Source organism: Corticium candelabrum, chromosome 20 (assembly GCF_963422355.1).
Source record: "Corticium candelabrum chromosome 20, ooCorCand1.1, whole genome shotgun sequence".
NCBI classification, from domain to species: domain Eukaryota; kingdom Metazoa; phylum Porifera; class Homoscleromorpha; order Homosclerophorida; family Plakinidae; genus Corticium; species Corticium candelabrum.
The window spans coordinates 5,041,798-5,066,646 of NC_085104.1; the positions used below are offsets into that span (position 1 = coordinate 5,041,798).

General features: G+C 42.7%; 2 protein-coding genes across 3 annotated transcripts; both read right to left on the reverse strand.

Moving 5' to 3' along the window:
* Positions 1 to 10,194: 10,194 nt before the first annotated feature.
* On the reverse strand, positions 10,195 to 24,741 carry LOC134195367 (uncharacterized). 2 transcript variants are annotated; one of them, XM_062664386.1, is made up of 12 exons: positions 24,616 to 24,741; positions 24,444 to 24,553; positions 24,299 to 24,382; positions 15,284 to 15,422; positions 15,156 to 15,224; positions 15,074 to 15,084; positions 12,395 to 12,570; positions 12,172 to 12,272; positions 11,825 to 11,972; positions 11,513 to 11,761; positions 11,401 to 11,442; positions 10,195 to 10,387 (listed from the first exon to the last, which is right to left on the reverse strand). In XM_062664386.1, exons 1-12 carry the CDS (start codon positions 24,643 to 24,645, stop codon positions 10,287 to 10,289), a joined length of 1,260 nt encoding a protein of 419 aa, XP_062520370.1. In that variant the 5' UTR covers positions 24,646 to 24,741; the 3' UTR covers positions 10,195 to 10,286. The 2 variants fall into 2 exon arrangements, with proteins under 2 accessions (XP_062520370.1, XP_062520369.1); XM_062664385.1 differs by having other exon boundaries at positions 12,347 to 12,570.
* On the reverse strand, positions 23,367 to 23,938 carry LOC134196125 (uncharacterized). Its single transcript, XM_062665202.1, has one exon. It carries the CDS (start codon positions 23,934 to 23,936, stop codon positions 23,553 to 23,555), a length of 384 nt encoding a protein of 127 aa, XP_062521186.1. The 5' UTR covers positions 23,937 to 23,938; the 3' UTR covers positions 23,367 to 23,552.
* Positions 24,742 to 24,849: the final 108 nt, after the last annotated feature.

Consider the following 24,849-nt stretch of genomic DNA (forward strand, 5'->3'; position numbering starts at 1 on the left):
ACTAGCTAAATGTGTCCAGCACAGGCAGCATTTTTCATCCTCTCGTGGTTGAGACTCTGGGTCTTTGGACAGCTTCTAGGCTTCAAGTGCTCAAATATTCAAGATCATAGCACGTAGAGCTTCATCTAGGTACACCTATCCTACAGGGCCGGCGGATCAGCGTGGGCGAGGTGGACGAGGTGGGCCATGGCCCACCCAGCGTTCGAAAATGGGACTTCCACCAACAGGCGTTTGGCAAAAACTTCGGGAAAATGGTATAAGTGATTAAATAAATTAGTTATTGTTCACCTCTACAGATGAGACAACCAACCATAATTCGGAAGTTTACAGCAGGAAGTCTGGGACGTGTACAACATGCCTCGCTCCACCCTAGCTCTACGGCTCTAGTCAAAATTGTCAAGTGGGCGGAGCCTGGCCAAGCAAGGCCTGGCCCACTCAACATCTGGAGGGCTCCGCCGGCCCTGCAATTAGGTACACCTACCCTTTCTAGATATATGTTGGTTCGATGTCCTGGCATGTGTACAGACATAGTATGTTATGTCGTGGTATTAATGAGGAGATGAACATTTTTAGTACTCGTTACAAAGATATATAGATACATAATTGTGCTACTGCTTGTCTAGTTGCAATGTCTGTTACTAAATTGTCTGTGTGGTTCTTGTTTGTTGTTACTCCAGAGAGTTCTGTGTCCTATCTGGATGCGAATTTAAATATATGTGTCGCTATGCCCCTCCATGATGGACAAGTGAGGTCTTTATCCCCATCTGGGAGCCCACCAACCCAGCAGGTGAGCCCAGCAGGGTACATGTTTCTGTGTAGTCCAACGGCGATCAACGACTAGCAAATTCGAAATAGATTGCAAACATTACGGTGACCGCGAACTCGATACAGCACGCCTAGTGGATATCAATGACAACCAGGAAAGCACTGAACGTCATCGTCAATGGACTGTTCGCCAGACCACAGAAACTCCCCAACGACTGAAACGAGTCATAGTCTCGTGGATAAAGCTAGAGAAACATGAGAAAGACAGACAAGTTTCATAATTTACTGTCTTCACGGGTTTGAACCCCCAAACCATGGAGTGGTAGCCATTGTCGCTAACCACTAAGCCACAGCGGTGACTTTTATGTGTCGTGCTCAACCAGATCAGTCTGGTTTGTAAAGTCTATTACAAGAACTGGAAGCAAACCCTCCTTCAGAAGTACTTAGACCATCACTGCTGTCTAGAAAGAAGATATGACTTTACGAAGAATCCGAGTAGATGCCAGAAGCACTATTTTCTGTAAGTGCTGCAGGTTGTGACGACCTGGAATAATGTCCAGCCACGGTGCAATACCTGCGTGCACTGTGCCCAAAGCTCTCAAGACCACCGGAACCACCAATGTTCGACAATGCCACTTGTGGCTTATCTCCACTTGCAAGTCGCTGTACTTCGCCAAATTCTCAGCATGTTTCTTGCCAATGTTGCCATCAGCAGGACAGCTGATATCAATAAGAAGACAAGTGTTTGTCTTCCTATTTCTGAGACAGATGTCTGGACGATTGGCTTTGAGCTTCCTGGCAGTGGGGATGGTGGTATCCCACATCATAGTAATGACATCCGTCTCCACAAGCCTATCAGAATGATGCCGGTACCATCTGTTCTCCACCGAAACCCCAAAATGGCGACAAACATCCCAGTCAATGATGGAGGCCACCTGATTGTGTCGATCAGTGTAGTCCATCGGTGCCAAAGCACTACAGCCTGCCACAATGTGGTCGACTGTTTCCAGACCTACACTGCACATGCGGCAAGTAGGACTGACATCACGATGTAGAATCTTGCGCTCATAGTACCGAGTCCGAAGAGCTTGGTCTTGAGCAGCAACAACCAGTCCTTCAGTTGCAGCAAGAAGATTCGCTGCCTTTAGCCATCCGTAGATCTCTTTCATGTCCACAAGCGGTTGCTCAGTGAGACGGTGATACTGCCTGTGCATAGGCTTCCCGCTCCAGGACCGCACACGAAGAGAACTGCAACACGTACGGTAATGTCTTGCATCTGTTTCAGGCGCTTGCTCGAAGCCACCTTCAACCGAGATGGATGCATTCCTGTGTAGGTTCTGCGTCTTGTCGTCCGAAGCAAGACTCTTCTGCAGCTGTGCAGTAAACCGACAAGCCATGCGCTTGATCGAGTGTAAAGATTTTCCAGAGTCACACTCCCGTATCATCTGCATGAAAAGATCAGAACTGTCAGCAAGGTAACAGTTCAGCCTCACAATACAAGATTGATATGTCGACTCAATCTTTTGTAACCCCCTACCCCATCACTGCAAGGAGCGTACAGTCGGTCATCATCTGCAGCAGGATGGTGGACACCGTGCATACAGAGGAGCTTTCTGGTCCGTCGATCAAGTTGCTGCAGGTCCGTGCACCCCCAATGAATGACGCCAAAACCGTAAGTGAGAACCGGTAGAGCAAATCCATTGATGGCTAGAATCTTGTTCCGACCATACAACTCAGTCCGGAGAACCACCTTCACTCTGCGCAAGTACTCACGATGGAGTCTCTCCCGCATCATGCTGTGCTGAATACCATTACTCTCATCCACACCCAAGTACTTGTGGACTTGACCCCGTTCCAGACAGTTGATGGTGTCCGTTTTTCCTACCGTCACTCCAGAGTTGTGTCCAGATAGCCTGCCATTGACAAAGTGTGCAACAGCACATTTGTCAAGACCAAACTTCATCTGGATGTCATCAGAGAAGGTACGAACCGTGTGCAACAAACCATTCAACTGATCAAAGTTTCTGCCATACAGCTTCAGATCATCCATGTAAAGTAGATGACTGATGAGCTGACGTTTGGCAGTCTCACCATGTCCAGTGGTCATCCGGTAGCCGTAACCGGTTCTTTTCAGCTCCTTGCGTAGAGGATTGAGAGCCATACAGAAGAGAAGTGGAGAAAGTGAGTCACCTTGGAAAATACCCTCCTGATCTGCATAAGCCTTGTCTTGATCGTACTGTTCTCGCAAGAAAGCACCATCGATGTCCTCCAACTCTTCATCACACGTGACAAGAACCCGCACAAGACTGGACTGATCTTATGCAGCTGAAGGCATCGTAGCAACCAACTGTGTGGCACGCTGTCATAGGCTTTCTGGTAGTCCACCCAAGCCATGCTCAAGCTCTTGTGCCTGGTCCTACAGTCTTCGGTAAGCAGCTTGTTGATCAACAGCTGATCCTTTGCACCAAAAGATCCCTGTCGACAACCCTTCTGCTCCAGAGCCATGAGGTTTCTCTAATCCAAATGCCCTGCAATCTTTTGCCTGATGACTGAGGTGATCGAGGGTCTTATAGAAGACAGACAGACACGTGATAGGCCGGTAATTTTTGGCCTGGTCAGTCTTGTCATTCTTAGGAATCAGAGTTGTTATTCCTTGAGACAACCGGCCGGGTACAGAGTCCGGATTCTGAACCAGCAGGTTGTAGTTACGAGTCAGACATGTGATACGCTTGACCCAGAAACCATAAACCTTGTCTGGACCAGGAGACTTCCAGTTCCTCGTCATTTTGAGACACGATGTAACATCATTTTTATGTGTCGCTATGCCCTTCATAATGGGCAAGTGGGGTCTTTACCCCCCATCTGGGCGCCCACCAACCCGGCAGATGAGCCCAGCAGGGTACATGTTTCTGTGTAGTCCACAGGGCAATCAATGACTAGCCAATTCGATATAGATTGCAGGCATTACGGTGACCGCTTACTCGATACAGCACGCCTAGTGGATATCAACGGTAGCCACTCGATGGTTTGGGGGTTTGAACCCCAGTGACGACAGTAAATTGTGAAACTTGTCCGTCTTTCTTTCTCGTGTTTCTCTAGCTTTATCCATGAGACTATGACTCGTTTCAGTCGTTGGGGAGTTTCTGTGGTCTGGCGAACGGTCCGTTGACGATGACGTCCAGTGCTTTCCTGGTGGTCGTTGATATCCACTAGGCGTGCTGTATCGAGTACGCGGTCACCGTAATGCCTGCAATCTATATCGAATTGGTTAGTCATTGATCGCCGTATGGACTACACGGAAACATGTACCCCGCTGGGCTCACCTGCCGGGTTGGTGGGCGCCCAGATGGGGGGTAAAGACCCCACTTGCCCATTATGGAGGGGCATAACGACGAGTGGTAGCCATTTATTATTATTATTATTATTATTATTATTGTTATTATTATTATTTCCGCTACGGCCGCCTCTCCGTTATGGACCCGAAGCGGTTCCGAAGCGCGGGTAGTAGATGAAGAGTGGCTTGCGGGTCGCGGGATCGGCCGACGCGTGCACATATACCGAGAGCTTGATGGTTTGCCCGTACATGACCGCGCCCCTTTCTGTTGTGCGACCCGGATTAGAAGCCTTGGCAATAACTCGGTAAATGTAATTCAATTAAAATACATACTGTATATATTATTAGTGCTCAAAATAAAGCTGACAGTGAGAAAAGTGCTATGCCAACTCATTCTGCACTTTCTTAGATACTGTACCTGAGAGTACACCACTATCTTCATCCCTACGAGTACTTCTACACTGCGCGTACGTTGCAATGTGCTTTATATATCAAGTAACCACGTCTACTACTAGGTAAGTGTAAGCAATAGCTGCACCCTACAACACAACACTACAGTACAATAAATTTTTGTGGGAAAATTGAAGAAATGATATAAAATTCTTTAAAATGTTAAAGTCACAAACATTAGAATGCATGTATGTACAACTCAAGATTAGGAACTCAAGATTAGGAACTCAAGATTAGGAAACAGAGCTATCTCGGGTTTTTTGTTCCTATGCTTAATGCAGCCTGCCTTATGCAATTGACGAGTTGGTCTAAATGTGGCATCATTGTTCCTTGTAGTGTACTAACACATCATGGTGACTTGTATGTGTTATCATCGGAATGAGAACCCAGAAATGATTCAATTAAAATAAGGACTGATTCAGTGCACGTTAACTCTACCAGTATACAAATTGATAATACGATATTACTCATAGCACATGCGAGCTTACCTTATGTACATACTGTTGGCATGCCTGCTACTGTCTTCACGCATAAACTGTAAATATAATTAACTGCTCTCGATACTCTTGAAAATATATCATTAGTTAATTAAACTACGCAAATGGTTAAATTTATTGTTCAGATTCACAAGTCACGATGAAACAAGTTCAATCCCAAACAGCAGCCACGTAAAACATGCCTGTTGGTCTTTTTTCTAGTTTTATATGTATTCCCGTCAATCAGCTTCAGCGATCAGGCAAACGAATGCTTGATATAAAGTTCAGTGGCTACCCAGTGAACTTAACTCTCCTGGTGTACTGTCAAACGATCCTCATTCATAAGCAACCACTAACTACACCACCTACTTGCTACCACATGCACATATATATATATATATATATATATATATATATATATATATATATATATATATATATATTCATTCTGAATTTACTGGTTATAGTTGTTCTGCTGTAGATATCTCTAGTAAGATTCTCAAAGGCCGTCCTTTTGGAAGAGTTGCATGTTTATGGAGAAGGAATATATCTTGTTCTGTGTCTGTATTGAGGAACTTTAGAGATGACAGAATATGTGGCATTGAACTGAGAAAGAATAACCAGTCTCTGTATGTATTGTCAGTTTACCTTCCTATTGACTATGGTGATTGTCAGAGTTACGTGTCTTTTCTTCAGTGTTTTGGGACTCTAAAAGCTCTTGTCGAAGCTCATGTTGGCGATGACATTTGCATCGTGGGAGATTTTAATGCTGATCCTAGGAGATATTCTAGATTTGGCGTAGCTTTGAGAGAATTCGTTGAGGAATGTCACTTGTGCATTGCAGATCAGCTATTGTCACAGTCATCATCTATTACCATGACTTACAGATCTGATAACTGTTCTTCTACCTCATGGATTGACCACATGATATGTACTACTTCGATCTTGAACAACATTGTCAAGATCAATGTTATTGATGAATCTGACAACTTTCCTGATCACTTCCCATTAATTGCATCTGTTGAGACTTCTGTGTTTCAAGGGAAAACAAGTTTTGATAACAATGATCTTAATAGTGAAACTGCCTCTTTGGGGCAACCATTGTGGAAGTCTGTTAGTGCAGATGACATTTGTAATTATCAAGGCTTTCTCTGGCAGTCATTTGCAGATATAAGCTTTCCAGTGCACTTGGCTCATTGTCCATCATCGTGAGACTCACATGATCATCGTGAACAGTTGGAAGGTTACTTATCTAACATAGCCTGTCTGATGCATTCCGCTGCATATCATTGCCTGCCATTGAAAGATCAGTGCCAAAGTAAAAAGAGTTGTATTAATGGTTGGAACCAATATGTTCGTCCTTATCAGGTGGCTGCACGACAGTCTTTTGGTCAGTGGGCAGCGTCTGGAAAGCCAACCAGTGGTCCTGTCTATGAAGTAATGAAGAATGATAAGAAAAGATACAAGTATGCAGTAAGACGACTAAAAAGACATACCAAAGAGATACGTTTAGATAGAATAGCCTGTCACATGTTGGGGGCAGGCCCGTAGCCTGGCTTCAGAAGTGGGCGGTGCGTAATACACCAAAATGGACCAATGACGTCACATACATGTTACTTTTTAGCTCTTCGAATTATATAAATATATATATATATATTAGCTGAGTAGCCCATTCTTCACCTGGGCAACTTATGTTAACTTAATTAACACAAATTCCCGCGTATAGATAATTGGGGCATCATACAATTCGCTTATTGGCGGAGAAAACACAAAATACCGGATAATATGTAACCCTGTATAAGTGACCAAGCATTCGCTTGAAGCTGTTTCGACAGTCCCGATTTAGAAGAAGCTTTCGCGATCTGTCGACGGGCACATGTGCTGCATGTGCTTCAAGCCGGCCAGCAGCTTCGTCGCCTCTTTCCTACTGCAATGTCAACTTTTGCAAACTACAGACGAACGCATAGATGCAGGGGACCTGCAGACTACCGCGAACGACACCATATTTCAAAGTGAGAAAAGACTGCGTGCTAGGTAAAGGTGGAGCGCAAAATTGCAGCTGTTTGCGAGCGCACGAGGAACAAATATTTTGTGACGTTACGACTTACAGACGAACGCCAGCACAAAGCAAAGTACAAGAAACCAGCCATCGCCATGTAAGGGCACTAGTTGCTTTTCGAAGTAGAAAAGGTCGCGTGCTTTAGGAGTGAAAAGGAGCAGATAGCGGTTTGCGACCACATAGGGAACAAACAATCATACGGCTGCGTCCATGCATGGAGCACTTTCTTTAGATATGTAGACACTACAATTAAAAACATATTATACAGAAATAACGAGAAATGCAGGGATTGCATGAAAACAATGGAGAGAATTTGACCTAGGGTGCATTTCTTTTGCCTCTTCTACTCTTCTGGAATAGAGGTGTCAGAAGAGAACAGAAGAGGTCGATCATGCGCAGTCTGATCAGAAGAGCCAAGCCAAAGAAATGACCAGAAGAGGACCAAGAAGAGCTGAGCATGCGCATTAATAGTTTTAGAGTACAGACGTACTCTAGTTGTGAAATTAATTAGCAAAATAAGGTTTTCACTAAAGAAATTGGATCTCTACTTGAAAAGGCGACTTCTACAACCGTTGTCTCCGTTTCTGGTGCCTCAAAGGGGGTCCTTGGAGAGCACTCACTAGCAGCAGCTGTAGTTGTGGGACTTGATATTGCTGGAAGACCACTTGGTTTCCAAAACAATGGAAGCGAAGGACGCTCGTACGGCTCCATCGATACGAGTGTGTTTAATGCGCATGTCTCACAAGTCACGAGACCTCTTCTCTTCTGCCTCTTCCGCCTTTGGGCCAGAAGAGCCAGAAGAGGTCTCGTGACTCTTCTAACACTTTAGAAGAAGGGGGGAGAAGCAAAAGAAACGACCAGAAGAGGTCGCGTGACTCTTCTGGCCTCTTCCAGAAGAGCAGAAGAGGCAAAAGAAATGCACCCCTAGTAGGAGCGCATACAAATTTAATTAAAGGCGCGTTTTGCGTACTATACGCGTCAGTATATAATACATTGGATCGAAAGCGGACCTTCACGGCTGAGCGGGCGGTTCGTCCGATCCCCCCCCGAACCCCTCGAATCCCCAGCCTACGGGCCTGGGGGGCTCTAGCTCTCAATTTTGGAAGACAGTTGATAAGCTGAAATCTTCAAAAATCTCACAAGCAACATCCATTAATGGGTTATCTAATGAAACCGATATTGCACAACTCTGGAGAAGTCACTTTTCTGAGATGTATGACATGTCTGGTACAAGCCAAAATAGACAATCACAGTGTCTACACAGGGAGGTACGTACCGTTTGGATCTGAGTTTGTAGTAGAAGCTGACATGGTTGAGAAAGTCATTCAGTCTCTGAGGGGCAATAAGGCTCCCGGTTCGGACAATATCTGTGAGAAACACTTGATGTATGCCCCAGGTTGCGTCATTGCTCATATCTCAACTCTTTTCACATGTATGTTGATTCATGGCTATCTGCCCAACTCCATGACAGGTGGGATTATAGTACCAATAGTGAAAGATAAACTTGCCAGCAGTCTGACATGTCAAATTACAGGGGTATAACTCTGTCTTCAACAATTTCTAAGATCTTGGAACTTGTGTTGGCGGACATGTGTAAGTCTAATCTTCAGTCAAGCGATCTTCAATTTGGCTTTAAGCAAAAACATAGTACAACTATGTGCTCATTTCTAGTACGAGAGACTATAGAACATTTTCAATATGAGAGGATCTCCTGTATTTTCTTGTTTTATGGACGCCTCTAAAGCCTTTGACAGGATCAGTCATGATAAATTGTTTGGCATCTTGGAAGATCGAGGTTTCAATCCATTAATTTTGCGGTTATTGGAATACTGGTACAAAAATTTGAAAGGCAGAGTTAAGTGGGGACGAGTCTTATCTGATACATTTGCTGTAACTACTGGTGTGCGACAAGGTGGTGTCCTTTCAACATTATTGTTTTCTATTTACATCAATGATCTATTGGTAAAGATTAACAGGTCGGGATATGGTTGCAGTGTTGGAAAAGTTAATATAGGAGCAGTGGCATATGCTGATGACATCTGTCTCTTATCTGGATCCTCATATGGCTTACAACAATTACTACATATTTGTTCTACATTTGCTGTTGAGAGGCACTTAGTGTTTAATTCTTCTAAGCCAAAGTGTATTCGTTTTGTATCCAGTAGAGCATCGTGGTTGTCAACGGTGCCACTACCTAAGCTGATTCTTGATGGGAATATCCTGGACTTTGTTCAAAGCTGAAACATCTCGGGTATATTATGTGCGCTGATATGAAAGAGTCATTGTCAATTGAGTTTGAAATGAAGAGGTTTTTTCTCATCCTTCAACCATCAATTTAAAGGAGCCACTCCAATTGTGTTATGTCGTTTATTACAAGCATTTTCAGCTGTATTTTATGGGTGTCAGTTGTGTTGTTGCAGTGATAATCAACTACATAAAGTACGTGTAGCGTGGAATGATGCTATACGGAAAATTTGCAATGTCAGAAGAAGAGGATGTCATGTCGATACAATGATTTATTCCACCGGTCTTTTGCCTTTGCCCGAGATGCTGAGGAAACGAAAGCTACAGTTTTTGTCTTCTCTAATTCAGTCTGAGAACAGTGCTATCGCGTACATTTCGTCTCTTATGTATAATTCTCAGTAGTCGTCCTTTTTTACTTCATGCCAGAAATGGGAATTGCATTACTGCCAAAGCCACACCAGGGTACTGTCGAGACAGTCAATTGCTCATGACATTTGGAAGAACGTTGATTTATCTCTATCTGAGTCTAGGCGCGAGGCTGCAAGCTTGGCATACCATTGGTTGTTGAACCAGTTAGAAGTAGTAAATCAGTACTAGGAGACTTGTTTTCAGTAGATTGATGCCATAGTAGTTATATTACTTGTTTGTTTGTTTGTCTGTTTGTGCCTCTGTTTTTTGCACCATTAATTTTAATGAGTGCGTCGTCAAGTTATAATAATATATATATATATTATATATATATATATTATATATATATATATATTATATATATATATATATATATATATATATATATATATATATATATATATATATAGCATTACCTTCCTACAGGGTTGAGAACTGGATAATACACACAGTGGACAGTTTAAAGCATTCTTAGACAAATGTAGCCACATAATTAATTCAGTGTCACAGCAATCAAAATAGTCAATGCAATACATGCCAATAGCAACTCCTACTTTTCAGAAGTTTCTCTAGGAATATCATCATGCTGGTCATCAAAATCCTGCTTCACTTCAAAACGAGAGTCTTCTGGTAAAGACTTGCTCATTGAATCTGCAGGCAAAAGTCATGACACTTTTATATATATCACACAAATTTGTTATTATTTCCATTATTAAATCAGCACATCTATTCTGTCCTCCTACGTAGAGCAGTTAAAAATCTGGTGGATTTGGTATCTAAACTTCAACTTCATGAATTGCAATCAAGAAACATAATGAAATACTAAAATTCATAGTACAGTAGAGCACCCAACAGTTGGCTTTGTAGTATTTGCTTGTTTTGCTACTGTACCTGAGATTTAATGCTAGTTGTCATTGACGGTCCTAAAGACCTGTCAGCAGTAGAGATAGGTACTCTTACAAGACATGTGGTTATTATTACTAGCTGAGTAACCCGTTTTTTGCCCGAGCTGATTAGACTATTGATTGTTAACAAATTAATATCCCGTTAAAGACAAATGAAAATCTGACTTCCACAAATCTCTACTAGTTTTATAAATACCCCAAGTCAATTTCACAGGCCTTGTCCAGACAAACTGTCCGGCTTTAGCTGGAAAAACTGTGATAATGGGCAGACAATGTCCAATGTCCGACCGTAATCGCGGACACTGCTAAAGCACAAAAGCTGCTAACTCAAATTGGCATGTACAGTAACTCTGCACAAAGACCAAATTCAGCTTCTGTTTAAACAAGGATTAAATTGGTTTTCAACTAGCAACCTAATTGTGATACTGATACTCAATAACAGTGCAATATGCCTGAAACAAAATATTTACATAATCTAATTTGACTGGGCAAGCTCGGCTGGTTTTATGATAATATAATTATATTTTGCCTTACAGGGAGTTAGAAATGCTATCTAAGTACTACTGTAAACTAAAAGGAAACAATCTAACACTAAATAGATTACTTAGATTAAGTCTATTTCCCATTTGCTTTTTTGTTATGTTATCTCTTTATCACACAATGAATGGTAAAAGCACATCAAGTAGAAAAAACTCAGTCTACCAGAATGATAGAGTTGTGTAACAAGAAAACACTTTCATATACTGTTGCACAACATACCAACGTGTGCTTCACTCTCAGCATCCTGGTCCTCTTTGTCTGCTATAGCAATTAATATACTTACTTTAATTAAATATAATGGAATCGGCCAATAAAAAAAGATTGCTCATACTTTTGCTCGGTTGAGTCTCTCCTCCTTGTTTCTTTGAGAACCGACCACGACCTCTGAATGAAAACCATGACTTTGATTTAGTAGCATCCTCACTTTGTGGCTCTCTTTCCTGCTTTTGCTTTTGAAACACTCCCTTCCACCCTGAACTTGAAGCATGATCAGTAGCTCCCTGATCTTTTCTTAATTCTTCAGCTGTTGGAGGTGCAAATGCCGGTGCGTCAGGAATGGGTGAACCAATCAGTAATTGATCTACAAGCAAAACAACAATAATGGTGAAACAATTATTTATAGTTGGTATGAACACTCAGCCGCCTTGTCTTGAAGTCTCCAATGCAGCCTGAATGGCATCAGTAGTTTCTTTAAATGTCAGTAATGACAACAGCTCGTTTGCTTTGCAAGCAAATTGATTGCAACAAGAACAAAGCATTTCAATACGTTCCCTTTCAATCATGTTGACTTCCTATATCAGTACAAGGCAAGTAAAATAAAGACTGTTATTATGCTTTATGCATGCACACACACACATGCACACACACACACACACACACACACACACACACACACACACACACACACAAGCTCAGCTCTGTCATATAGAGATCATTAAGTCAGTACAGTATACAACAACAAAGTACTAATTTCTCATTCAAGTACTGTACCTCAAGAATACCAGGCAACACAACTGAAAACACACGATTGTGATCTTCAGAAAACCGTGCAACATTCTGTTTGTGTATTGATTCCAAAGACGTCAATCCACCTATAATTGTCCAACCCATTAAACAAATATAATATGAACTGAAGTTTAGGCACTAGAGAATATGTATTTAGTACCAAATGAAGTTACTTTTGAAGGTTTCGCAGACAACCCCTCTGAACTACCTTTAACATCTTTGTCACCTTCACCAACAGGAATGCTCGTCAACCCATCAGTATCTGACTCTTTGATGTCTGGTTGCGCATCGTCACTGTCATCTGCTTTTGCTACTTCTTGCACTGGAGTGACCTGACCAACAGTCTTGTTCCTTTCTATATCAGCCTTTACTGAACGAACATACCTAAACACAAGGGTGTAGCGTGACTTCTGGAAATGGGGGACTAAACTTCACGCTCCTACAGTACACGCCCAATTTTTATTAGATTTTAATTAGTTAACTGATAGTTTTGTACTTATTCACACATTACATATGCATTATGCAGCATACATGCATACACAGGCCCATAAGTAGTTAGTTATGTTCCTGCACGTGCACAAATGCGCGGTTGAAATATTTGTATTCTAGAACTGACAGTGTCTGTGCATCAATTGACAAAGACAAGGTGAGGCAAACTGGTGAATGCAAGCATGTATAATAGCTATCGATAGCTAGCCTAGATAGAGTAGACCTGTCCGTACGGTGGTGTTAGCTAAAGTCAGTTGTAAGTTTCATCAGTAGATCTAATAACAAACGACGGTCCACTAAATTCAAATTCCTAGATACTACATGGACATGTGATTCACAAAAGCCTTGGTATCCCGATATTTGATTACATAAAGTGCATTTCCAAGCATTACGTATCTAAAGTCCACAAACTTCCACGTCTACAAATGATGGGGGACTATACCCCAGTCTAGCCCAAGCCAAACAACGTCCCTGCTAAACATGCACCCAAAACAACAACAATGTTAGTATTTCTACCACATGCTACAGCTATTTGTCAAAATAGCAAAGCCAGACTTTACAAGAGCAGTACACATCGTTATTATGCATCTACATAATTAACAGACCAACCTCCTCATCTTTTATAACTGACCGAAGAGTAAAACAAATTACAAAGCCCACAAAATCAAAAAACCACACACAAACTATAGAACACACATGCAGAGCTGTCAAATTCTATAATGACAATCAAGTCATTGACAAAGCAAGTCTGTGCCAAACAAAAGCATACAAGACGTAAAAATCTGCATTAAAAAGCCAAGTGCACTTCTAGAGCAGTCTCTCCCATTTTGCGACCACCCCAAAAAGCTTGTCAAATGTGGTCGTAAACAGAAGTGGTCTCTCCCAGTGATGTACGTGACCTCTTCAAAAGTGTACATGTGACATGCTTACTACTCATGTGACTCCTGCAAATTCTCCAAGTCAGTGTAGGTAGACAGCAGCCTCCCTCTCAGACAGATAGTCATTACGATCACTATCACCAAGGTCTACCTCAGCACTGTCATTCACATCTGCACTTCTGAGACGTACCAAACAGCTTCCAAGAGTAGTTGTAGACGCGTGCTTCCTGGAGGTGTTCACCAATATTGCCTGGTTGATCGATAACGAAGGTGCATGTGACACATTTAACGGTCACTGATCACGTTATCAAGGTGGTCAAAAGGTAGCTGCTATACAAATTTGGTCCATGCACACTGCCACAGCCAATTTGGTCGTAAATAAGAGGTGGTCTCAGATGAGAGGAGTCGCACATGGGAAAGACTACTCAATAACTGTATGAAAACACATGACGCTTGAGATGTGTGCAAGTGATCATATAAACATGGAAGCATGCCATCAAACACAAATTAACCACAAAGTAGACTTGCAATAAACAAAATCAAAACCGTCCTTAAATTAAGAAGAAATGAGCACGGATTACCCAAAAAGTTAGAAATTGACAAGCAACCAATATTTGCCTCACCTAACAAGTGTGACAAATCTCACTACTTCCCTATCTTCTGTCAAAAATATTTCTAACCATTGTTCATTATGCAATTTGGTCAATCAAACACCTATAGTATAAGATGAACTATTGGCGGGGAATTTATTTTGGCAGATTGGCAGATTTTCAATGAGTGCCATTACAAATCCGCTATTAATTTGGCCACTGGGATATGCTGACGTCATCACCCATGTGATCAGGCATCACGGCTTTCAACTAATGTATTGATAAAGAATTGCTGTGCCAGTGCAAAGAATGTCTCCCGCATGACTCCACTTGCTTGATCAATAGCTTCACGACCTTGATCTCATTCTTAGGTTTAACCGTCCTGTTACACAGGGTAGGCACAACAAACGGCAAGTAGGGGATAACATTTTGTTGCCAGTAAGCTAGGTAAATGTGATGGCCATGAATGCAGCTGTAGTGGGTAAGGAATATTGTACACATACGAAATCAAATATCCAACATTGATGTCCTACTGCCAAAATAAAATCTGCCAATATGCTTTTTGTGTCAATTTGTTAGCAAACTGTCAAAATAAATTTCCGCCCATGTTTCATCTATACGGTATCATCTGTTTATTGCATTTTCTATGCACATACCACCAAAATACAACATAAGTTTTTATCGCTGTCATAACTACTGCTAGCACTGCAACATACTTTTACCGTTATCACTTAACCTCTTTTCTACAAAGTTGATTGATGTTTATGTTTTGGTCAAAATTCTCTCTATTAATTAACAAAATAAATTAAATGGTTGTTCTGTATTGCCACATTACGTCCAAATTGACAAACAGATTAACTAATACATAGCACAACATTCATTATGAACAAATCTTTTCATCTTGTAAAACAAACTGTAAACAGCACGTACCTTGATCTTTCCTGCAAAAGAACATCCGTAAAGTTACCAGTCTTATAAAATCAATAAAGAACGTAGCACAACATGAAAATACCTCTGAAATAACAGCATTGTCAGCTCTAAGCTTTTTCAACATAATCTGAGCACTACTAGAAAGACCTGCCTGCATAATTAATTAAAATATGAAGATTCAAGAAAGAAATACAAAACAAGTATTGTTACCTGTTTGTTAAGCTTTCGTTTTACAAATGAGTCAATGGGTTGAGCAATCTGTTTACTGATGTGATTCCCAATCTCTTGTTGACTTGTAGACATTAGTTCAATGTCAGACAAAACCTTGCTCCACAAGTCACGAAGAGCACTACAAAAACCAACACCATACTGCATCTCACCATGCTACAACAGGAAGGAAACAAATTTTTCTTTAATTAGTGCCATAGAAGTTGCCATAGAGTACCCGGCTGCTCTCCGAGAGCTTCCGGTGATGCAACATGACCTGACTCATCTTCATGGTGATGGGCAGGCATGGCTTCTGCGCTACCTCCAACGGGCATGGAAGAGGCAACGCTCGCTCTAACCTCAGTGGCCATTGCTGTCTGCCTCTCTTCTAAAGCAATCAGCGCTTGCGTCAACCTCTCGTTGTGCCGTTTTCTCTTTCCTCCGCCTTCGTGCGCTCCGGGACGCGTGGATAGTCAAGCTGGCACCATTTCTGACAGGTAAGGCTTGAGTTGAGCAGCATATGCCAACATAACACCAGATGAAGCTAGGAGTTATTACAGCTTGAAGAGGACTATTTTGAAGAGATACAACATCAGTGAGGAGGCCTAGCAGCAGCGGATTTGAGCATGTCAAAAAGAAGCTGAGGGATCGTATTTGGAGCACACGTTGAAGCTCCAGGATTTGTTTTCCAAATGGGTACAGTCCAAGGGATAATAGTAGAAGAGATCTCGAATGTGATCATATTGGAGCAGCTGTTAGATGGAATGCCAAAAGAACTGCAAATTTGGTTAAGGGAATACAAGCCTAGAAGGGCAAAAAAAGGCTCAGGAGATGGCAGATGACTACTTAAAAGCTTGAAAGGCCAAAATGATAAAGCCTAGACTGCCTCTTGCACCACATGCAAGATCCGTCTCTTCAGGAGGAGACAGAGGCCTAAAGGGATTGGGGAGCGAGTGGGGGAAGAAAAGCCCGCTACTACCAAGAGAATCAGGAAGGGTTGCTTCCAGTGTGGGTAGCTGGACCATTTCAAAGCCCAATGTCCGCAGCTGCGCAAACACGGTGGAAATTCAAATTACTATGTGCATGGGCAAGAGGCAAGCCAGAGTCTAAGTTATCGTCGGTCAAGAAAGGTCAATGGCTGCTCAGTTTTTATTTTGTTAGATAAGGCAGCAGGGTACAAGCCGGTGAGAAGGGCTAGTAGCTCTGAATAAGTAATTTGGAGGTGGCGTGGATTGGATGTTGCCATGGAGATTGGCGAGAGTATCCTTTGGCTCAAGTGAAAATTGAAGTGAGTGACCAGTGGCTGAGAGCTGGAGTTGTTCCAAATTTGCCAAGAGAAGTGCTGTTGGAAACAGACGCAGAAGATCTTGTAGGCTTAGCAGCTAGAGGGAGGTAGCGGATGAGGTTAATGTAGTAACCCGATCAGCCAAACATCAGGTCCAGGAGAACGCCGAGGAACAAACAAGAGTAGCGGTCTCTGGAGCCAAACTTCAAGATTTGGAGTCAGAATACAAGGCTGGGAATCTAAGGAAGTTACATGACGATTTGTTTCAGGAAGGGATAACTCCCTAGAGACGGAAGTGAAAGGTGCGAGGCTCGCAAAGAGTGGTTGGCACAGCCAGACAACATCTCAGATGAGTTGGATAAACTGGTAAAGACAAGCAAAATACCATATAAGATAAAACATTGAAGGGAATTTATATTGGCGGTTTGCTAAAAAATTGACAAAGCATAATGGTGGATTTGATTTTGGCAGTCAGACATCCTTGTTTGTTAACTGACATATCAGGGTTTGAAAAACCTAAGAAATGTTGGTCAGTAAAGCAATTCTTATTATCCCACGCCCCTCAATAAATGTACACGAGCCACGCCTACTTGTGATGCTCAGAAGTTATTAGTCAAACAGTCTCTTTAATAGGCTTATTATAGCTACTTACTTTTGTTACGCTCATCCTAGTTCAACAGTATGATGCAGCAATGTAACCACATGCAGGCACAGAAGATGCTTCACTCTCTAGATTAACATCTAGGTTCAAGGATTGGAACATCTTAGAGTATATAAACTGACCAACTGACCAACAGTTTGCTACACTAAACTTTCAATTAGGAGTCACGTGATGCATCGCTGGAAAGCCTAATTAATTATGCCTAATTAATTATGGAGACATAAATACTTGCAGGTTAGGGCTACAGTCTCTTTGTCGTGGACATGTGCCTTATTTCCGTTATCTCATACTTGAAGTTCTTACCATAAGTAACACTAGGGAGAAGCCAGACTCCATTAACACCTTGTCAGTGTGTTCCTTGCAGCAACTGATGTAATTGAGCATGAGCTCAAAAACAGTGCGGAGCCATAGTTTTATGGCAATTTTCATGCCACGCAAAAAGCAAAAAATGGCTCAATAGAGGCAGTTTCCGTCTACACCCACAGCTACTGGAAGCAGATTTGCAGGAGCATCGTCTGGTATCAGATCCCTAGCCAGCAAATCTAGTTGGCACCGAGACAAGAAACTAGTAGCAGGCTTCCGGGAATATTGGTATTTGCCGGACTCGGCTAGAATTGCTCTGGCTTCGACTTCTGTTGCACATTTCAAGTTTCGTAAGTGCTGAACACACGCCATTGTGCGGGAAGCCAGTCAAAATCGAGCCTATTGTGCGGTTTCTTTAATTACTTAATTACCTAAGTGTTTTCCAGGTGCAGTAAGTGTCGTTCCTTGTGCACGTGCTTCAGTGCATTAGGATCGCACACACACGGGTGAACAGCGTTCATGTAGATGGCAAAGTTGAGGTTTTTGTGCACCCAGATTATGCCGTACTAGTTCAAGCTCCTACTAATCTCGGAAATCTGGAAAGTCTATCTTCGTCACGATTTTCCATTCCTACAGCATGGTGACTTCCTAGGCTTGACTAGTCGCCACAGAGATCGCCATTTGGCGACTTGGCGACCGGTTTTTTGAACCCTGCATATGTCTTACCATAATGCATACGTGGTCATGGAGGAGTTTGTGATTGACAGCTGTGTTCGTGGCTCACATTTTCCTATCATATTGGTCTCCAACTACTGCATAGTAATGAAGAACTGCTACGTTAGTGCAAAGAACTTGACTGAGTGACCGTGGGAGTCCAGCTTCATCCATAGCCTCATGGCCTCATTCATAGTTACAACAGACGGCAAGCAGGGATTACCTACCATCTTGTGACCTCATACGCATGATGTACCGCCACTTCGCCACATACATAGCTTATCCGTGTGCCTGATGACGTCAATATATCCCAATGGAAAATTTAATGGCGGATTTTATATTATTGGCGGTCACTGAAACATCCGCCAATCCACCAAAATAATTCCCTGCCAACATTTCATCATATACGGTAGGCTCCAATCCCCAGACCACTAGATACCAAAAAGCTGAAATGGTTGTAGTCAGAAGATCCTTCACTGGCACGAGTCCACCAGTATGCCAGTGATAAGTACTGAGGGAGACTGGGTTTCAATGGATGGATGGCACTCGTTACCGCCAGTGAAGACCGAGAGAGCCCCAGCAATCGGAAACAGTGAAACAAATTGTGCTGCCAGCCACCTATTGAAAAAGAGTCATGAGGCTAGCCCATAACCATCCGACAGGATGTCATATGGAGCAGAAAAGGACTCTTGAGTGGATCTTGCAGCACTTTTATTGGCCTGGCATTTCCCAGAAAGTGGCCAATTACTGCAGGTGTTGGTTGTGATCCTGTCAAAAGAAGGCTCAAAAGGACAAGTCGGACCAAGTACCTCTGATACTGTTGCCAGTAGTCGATGAGCCTTTCCAGAGGATTGCCATGGACATAGTGGGACCGTTGGAACGTACAACAAGTACATTTTAGTTGTCTGTAGCTATGCCACTAGGTACCCAGAGGCGTTTCCACTAAAGAGCATCGTGGCCGAGCATCTATGGGAGCTATTTTCTCGAATGGGCATTCCTTCGGAGATCTTAATAGACCAGATAACCAATTTCATGTTGAGTATGCTGCCGGAACTCTACCGGATGCTTGGAGTGAAGGCGATCAGAACCAGTCCCTATCACCCTCAGACAGACAGTTTGGTTGAGCACTTTAACGAAACCCTCAAAGCAATGCTGCAAAAGTTCAAGGACGGAGATCGAGCCAACTAGGTCAGTTGCTGCCTTTCCTCCTGTTTGCATATCGAGGTGGCACAGGAGTACACATGATTCCCCGTTTGAACTTCTATTAGGAAAGAAGGTGAGAAAGCCTTCAGATGTCCTGCAAGAACAATGGGAAGCCAAAAAGACAACAAATGAGGATGTGATCTCATATGTATGAAACATGAGAGAGAGAGAGAGAGAGAGAGAGAGAGAGAGAGAGAGAGAGAAAGAATGGCCTCAATGAGAGAAATAGTGCAAAAGAGAAGTCTTGGTATGACCAGAAATCAAGGACTCAATCATTTGAGTCAGGAAAGCAAGTACTAGTACTGACTCTGTCGACGACTTCAAAGCTACCAGTTGAGCGGCAGGGACCCTTAGTAGTGAAGTGGAAGGTATGGTCAATGGATTACGATGTGGACATGCCGCACAAAAAGAAGAGGTTATGGGTAGTACATGTGAACCTGTTACGGCGGTACCATCAGACAGGGAACACCAATGGTTCAGTGGAGGTGCAAGACATGGACTCTCATCAGGATGATGATTTCGACCTGGATGAGGCCATTCCGTCACTAGCCAAGAGCAAAGAGTCCAGTGCTCGTAAAGTAATTGTTGGTCCAGATCTACGAAGTGAGCAGCGAGACAATTTGATGGAGATTGTTGAGGACTCCTCAGATGTTCTGTGAGAAATCACAGGGAGAACGAGCACAGTCGAGCACCACATTCATACAGGAGAAGCTCGCCCAGTACGCCAGCAACCCTATCGAATACCACATGCAAGACGACAGTGAAACAGGAGGTGAAAAAATGCTCCAGATGGGAGTTACACATCCCTCAAAAAGTGAGTGGTCTTCTCTGGTAGTGCTAGTACTTAAGAAAGACAGCAGCAACAGGTTTTGCATTGACTTTTGAAAGCTTAACACTGTGGCAAAGGCTTGATGTTTATCCTATGCCGAGAATTGATGATCTACTCAACTCACTCGGAGGCGCTCAATATATTTCATCTTTGGATGTAATGCGAGAATATTGGCAAATACCACTGGCACCAGAATCGCATCCAAAGACGACGTTCTCCACACCACGGGTATTATTTGAGTTCATTACTATGCCCTTTGGTCTGAGTGGTGCACTGGCCACGTTCCAACATATGATGAATCAGTTGTTGGTTGGGAAGGAGCAGTTTGCACTGGCGTACTTGGACGATTTGGTGACCTTTAGTAGAACCTAGAAAGAACATCTTCAACATCTGCGAGCAGTACTGTTACTGCTGAGGGAGGCTAACCTGACAGCCAAACCAGCTAAGTGTAAGCTTGGAATGCATGAGACACCATACCTTGGCTATGTGGTAAGCCAAGACACTATTCAACCTGCCCCAGAAAAGGTCAGATGCATTCAGGAGATAGCTCAACCCAAGACCAAGAGAGACCTCAGATTGTTTCTCGGCCTGGTGAGCTACTATCAGTGATTCATTCCACACATGGCAGAGACTGCTGAGCCGTTGTCTGACTGCACGAAAAAGAGAGCACCTAATGAAGTTGTATGGACAACAGAGTGTGACCAAGCCTTCACCAAGTTGAAGAATCAGCTAGCTTTCAGGCCAGTGTTGCAAAGTCCCTACTTTGAAAAGGAGTTCGTCCTGCAGATGGATTCCTCCGCACAAGGTCTAGGTAAAGTGTTGAGTCAAGTGAGACTGGATAGAGAGGAACATCCCATTCGTTTTCTGAGTCGAAGTTGCTGCCAAGAGAACAAAGTATGCTGCAGTAGAGCTAAAGTGCTTAGCTATTGTGTGGGCAGTGCAAGCCCTACACGTGTACCTGGATGCTAGGAAGTTCACTGTGGAGACCGACCATCAGGCATTGCAATATCACAGCAGATGGTAAACAAGAACAATATGCTGACTACATGGGCTCTGATTTTGCAGCAGTGAGATGACACCCGTTACCGACTGGAAAGGGGAATTGGAAATGCCGATGTTCTGTCAAGGCTGCCGGTGCACTGAAGTTATGGGTCAAAAATGTGTGACTATTTTCCCCTGGCTGATAGGGAAAGATGTGATAGTAATAGACAGTTTAGTGTGCGTTAGATTATTTGGAAGGGTTAGCATGCTGGAGGTTGCATTGTTGTGTTTTGGGTTTTGGCAGTAGTTGAGAGAATAAATCACGAGTAAACCGTAACAAGCTGTGATATGTCAAGTATTGAGGTGCTGTGGAAGTAAGTACTGCTACTGCAACTGTAATGTCTGATTACAAAAATGTATTGCTTTTCTTTATAGATGCGGCTGTCTAGCTCATGTTACAGCACTCTGGAACGGTCTTCAAACAGTCTGTAATTTTGTAGCCACCTTGTTGCATCCATTCTCCTTTTCATATTGATCTCAATAACAGGAATTCCTGACTTCCATAGACAAGAAAACTCTCAAATATCTTTCACAAAAGCTTCCCTCTCTACATTGTACAACTAGACTATGTGATTCAATGCGACAGCTGACTAAGGAGTCATCCGTAATTGCCGACATTTACTCAAGTGTACAAAACGTACGTTAGGGGGAGGACAGTAACCACAGTTGCATGCTTCTGGGATGGAGCATAAAATGTCGATAATTTCTTTGGTCCTGAAGTAGATAGGAATTAATCCTGAAGTCAGGATATTGCATTTACACATAAGCGTGTTGTATATACCTGCGTATGTAACTATCCGTCGCAAGGGTATGACGTGTATAGTGCACACTAAGTGTTCGTCGTGCATGTTTGAAGCATACATGGTGTGGGACAGTAGGTACTCTGTGGTAGACTCTAACAGACCTGTCTTAAGAGACCTTGCGCTGCTCATAAAATGCCAGCAAACAAGTAGCAACAGTTTGAGAACGATTTTGTCTTTGCCAGCCTATCTTTGTCTCACGAGGAAGATGTGCAGATAGTGCAATGACAATGGAAGACTACTGGCCAGAGTCAATTTAGAATGTCCAAATGTTTCGTTTACACGAGAAAGGTCTGGAATTTCGAGGCTATGCAGATGTGTGCATTAACGTGAGCGTGCGTAAATGAAAACGGAGATGAAGAGGAAAGTGGCAGGTTCAATAACTTCCTTCTTTCCCGTATTGACATGAAAGTCAAAGAGAGCATGTCCCGAAGATACAGAAGCTAAAAGTAACAAGAGACGGAGGAAACCAATTCCAGTCAAGCGGATCAAGGAGCTCTGCCTCAGACCGACCACAATAAGTCACAGTCCGACTCTGCCGCTCCCAAAGAGCATACGTCTAACTCCAAGTCTTGAAACCACAAACAATGTCAGTATGACTCGGATAAGGTCTGGGTATCCGAGCATCTGTCGCGGAAAGGGGCATGTCCTACAACTACCGTCTGTCTCCGCCACACTTTTTTGAAATCTTGGGGAGAACCCTGCTTTGTATGCTTGAGTAAACGTCGATAATTACGGATGACCCCTTACTGAATAAAATAAGAAGCACTACAGTGCAAACCCTCGAGTGCCATAGATTTGTACCTAATTGTAACCAGTCACAGCCAATTAGAAGAGTGTGAGAAAGAGACTGACATCCGGTCACGTATTTGCCTCAGTCAGCAATCACATGTTACGCCGTTGCCTGTCTGGTCACGTATTTGCCTCTATCAGAAATCACGTACATGTTACACTGTTGCTTAGTAGGCCGGTCAATCATACGTCACATGACCGGCCTGCACTACAGTACTATCCCTAGCATTTCATGCGTTGCGTATAACTAGTCTATTTCCAGTTAACAATACGTTGACCCTAGAATAGAGTCTATTCCAGCATCTTGACGCTAACAACAGGGTAAGGTCTCAGCAAAAGGTGTCAATATGTTCACAATAGGTAAAACCCTTGGTGGATACTCATTTGATCCTGGACTTGCACTACAGTCAGACCTTGTTATTCCGACCACGTTGGTCTGGCTGCTTTTTGTCAGATTAGTGAGGGTGTCGGATTATCGGATAATCCGACATCAAACCTCATTATCTAAGTTGTCGGACTAATAAGGGAAAGGTAAGAATGAAGCTCTTAATCTGCTGATAAAACTCATGATGACATGTGGTTACTTAAAATACAAATCAATTCTACGTTGCTGTGCACATACAACACTAATATGTTGCAGTTTACTATGCAAGATCGGACAGCACAAGTCTCATCCTTGAAAGATAGGAAATCTTGTTCCATAGAGGTTGTAAAAGTGTGAACTGCAACGAGTGCATCAGACAAGGTGACAGCAAGTGGGGATCACTGTCATCATCTTCATTTTCGTCTCTATCGTCCATATCTGTAGCAGTAACCAATTCCACAATTTCCTCATCAGTCAGGGAGTGGCCTGTTTCAGCATCTGAGTCAACACTGACGAAGTCACTGGCTGACATCTGATCGTCTGTAGGAACGTCCAGCAAAGAAATTAACTGGCTGAGCTCCTCAACATCTGTGTCAGTTTCTTCTTCCTCCCCTGAAGCATCGCTATATATGACTATATATGAAGCAAATATGACATTGCGCATGCGTATGTTAGATTAGCTAGCGATATTTTTGTGTCATAGTCGGAATTCGAATGTCGGACAAATGAGACCAAATCCAATAGTGATCCATGTAAATTGGTTTCACGTACATCTGTGTCAGAAAGTGCGGGTGTCAGATTATCGAGTGTCGAATAACGAGGTCTAACTGTAGTAGGTTATTACCAGCCCTATTGACAGAGTTGATACAGCCATTATAAAAAAGGAAAAGCCTTCCTCTCAACAAAACTATACTTTCTAAATACAAAATTAACCTAATGATCATGCAAATTTGGCAATTAGAAAATTAAACAAAAATCAAAACGTTTAGTTAATCAAATAAAGTTAATTTAACAATAATGACATACCCAACATGTTCGCGGTCTCCACGATTCTTGGCTTTAAAGATTCGCTCTATTACTGCCTTTTTGCCATGACACAATTCTTCCAGACTTCAGAACCACAACGTACGATTCGGCGAAGGGATTGTACGCAAAACCGGATATGTCTTACCCTTTTGCGTAGGAAAGTTGCAGCTTCGCTAGACGCTCCCAGAAAGCCATAACGTGCACTGTAAATTCTCTTCCATCCTCTACACGACGGCAAACTTCAACGAATTCTCTCTGCACGGTGAGCACAATTTGCCAAAATAACGTAAGTGCTCATAACGTGATGAATCAAGTACCAAATAGTCGTCCATTGATGTTACGTCCATACTTCAATGCTAGGAGATAGCTAGTTAGGATCCGGTCTAGAGGTTATACGGGTAACTAGCCTCGGACAGAACGCATCCTGAACTAAAAAATTTGCAGTACATACTAGCAAATTTTTAAATACAGAAGATGTAAAATAGACCTGAGCTTACATACAATTAGTTGTAAACATATAAAACTTCAGTTTGCAGTGCGGATATCCCATT

Coding starts and splice junctions, on each gene's coding strand:
- LOC134196125 (XM_062665202.1), bottom strand. CDS start 23,936: ATGCGCAATGTCATATTTGCTTCATATATAGTCATATATAGCGATGCT.
- LOC134195367 (XM_062664385.1), bottom strand. CDS start 24,645: ATGGACGTAACATCAATGGACGACTATTTG. Junction 15,225..15,283: donor AACGAAAGCTTAACAAACAG/GTAACAATACTT, acceptor TTAATTATGCAG/GCAGGTCTTTCTAGTAGTGC. Junction 12,273..12,346: donor TTCAAAAGTAACTTCATTTG/GTACTAAATACA, acceptor GGACAATTATAG/GTGGATTGACGTCTTTGGAA.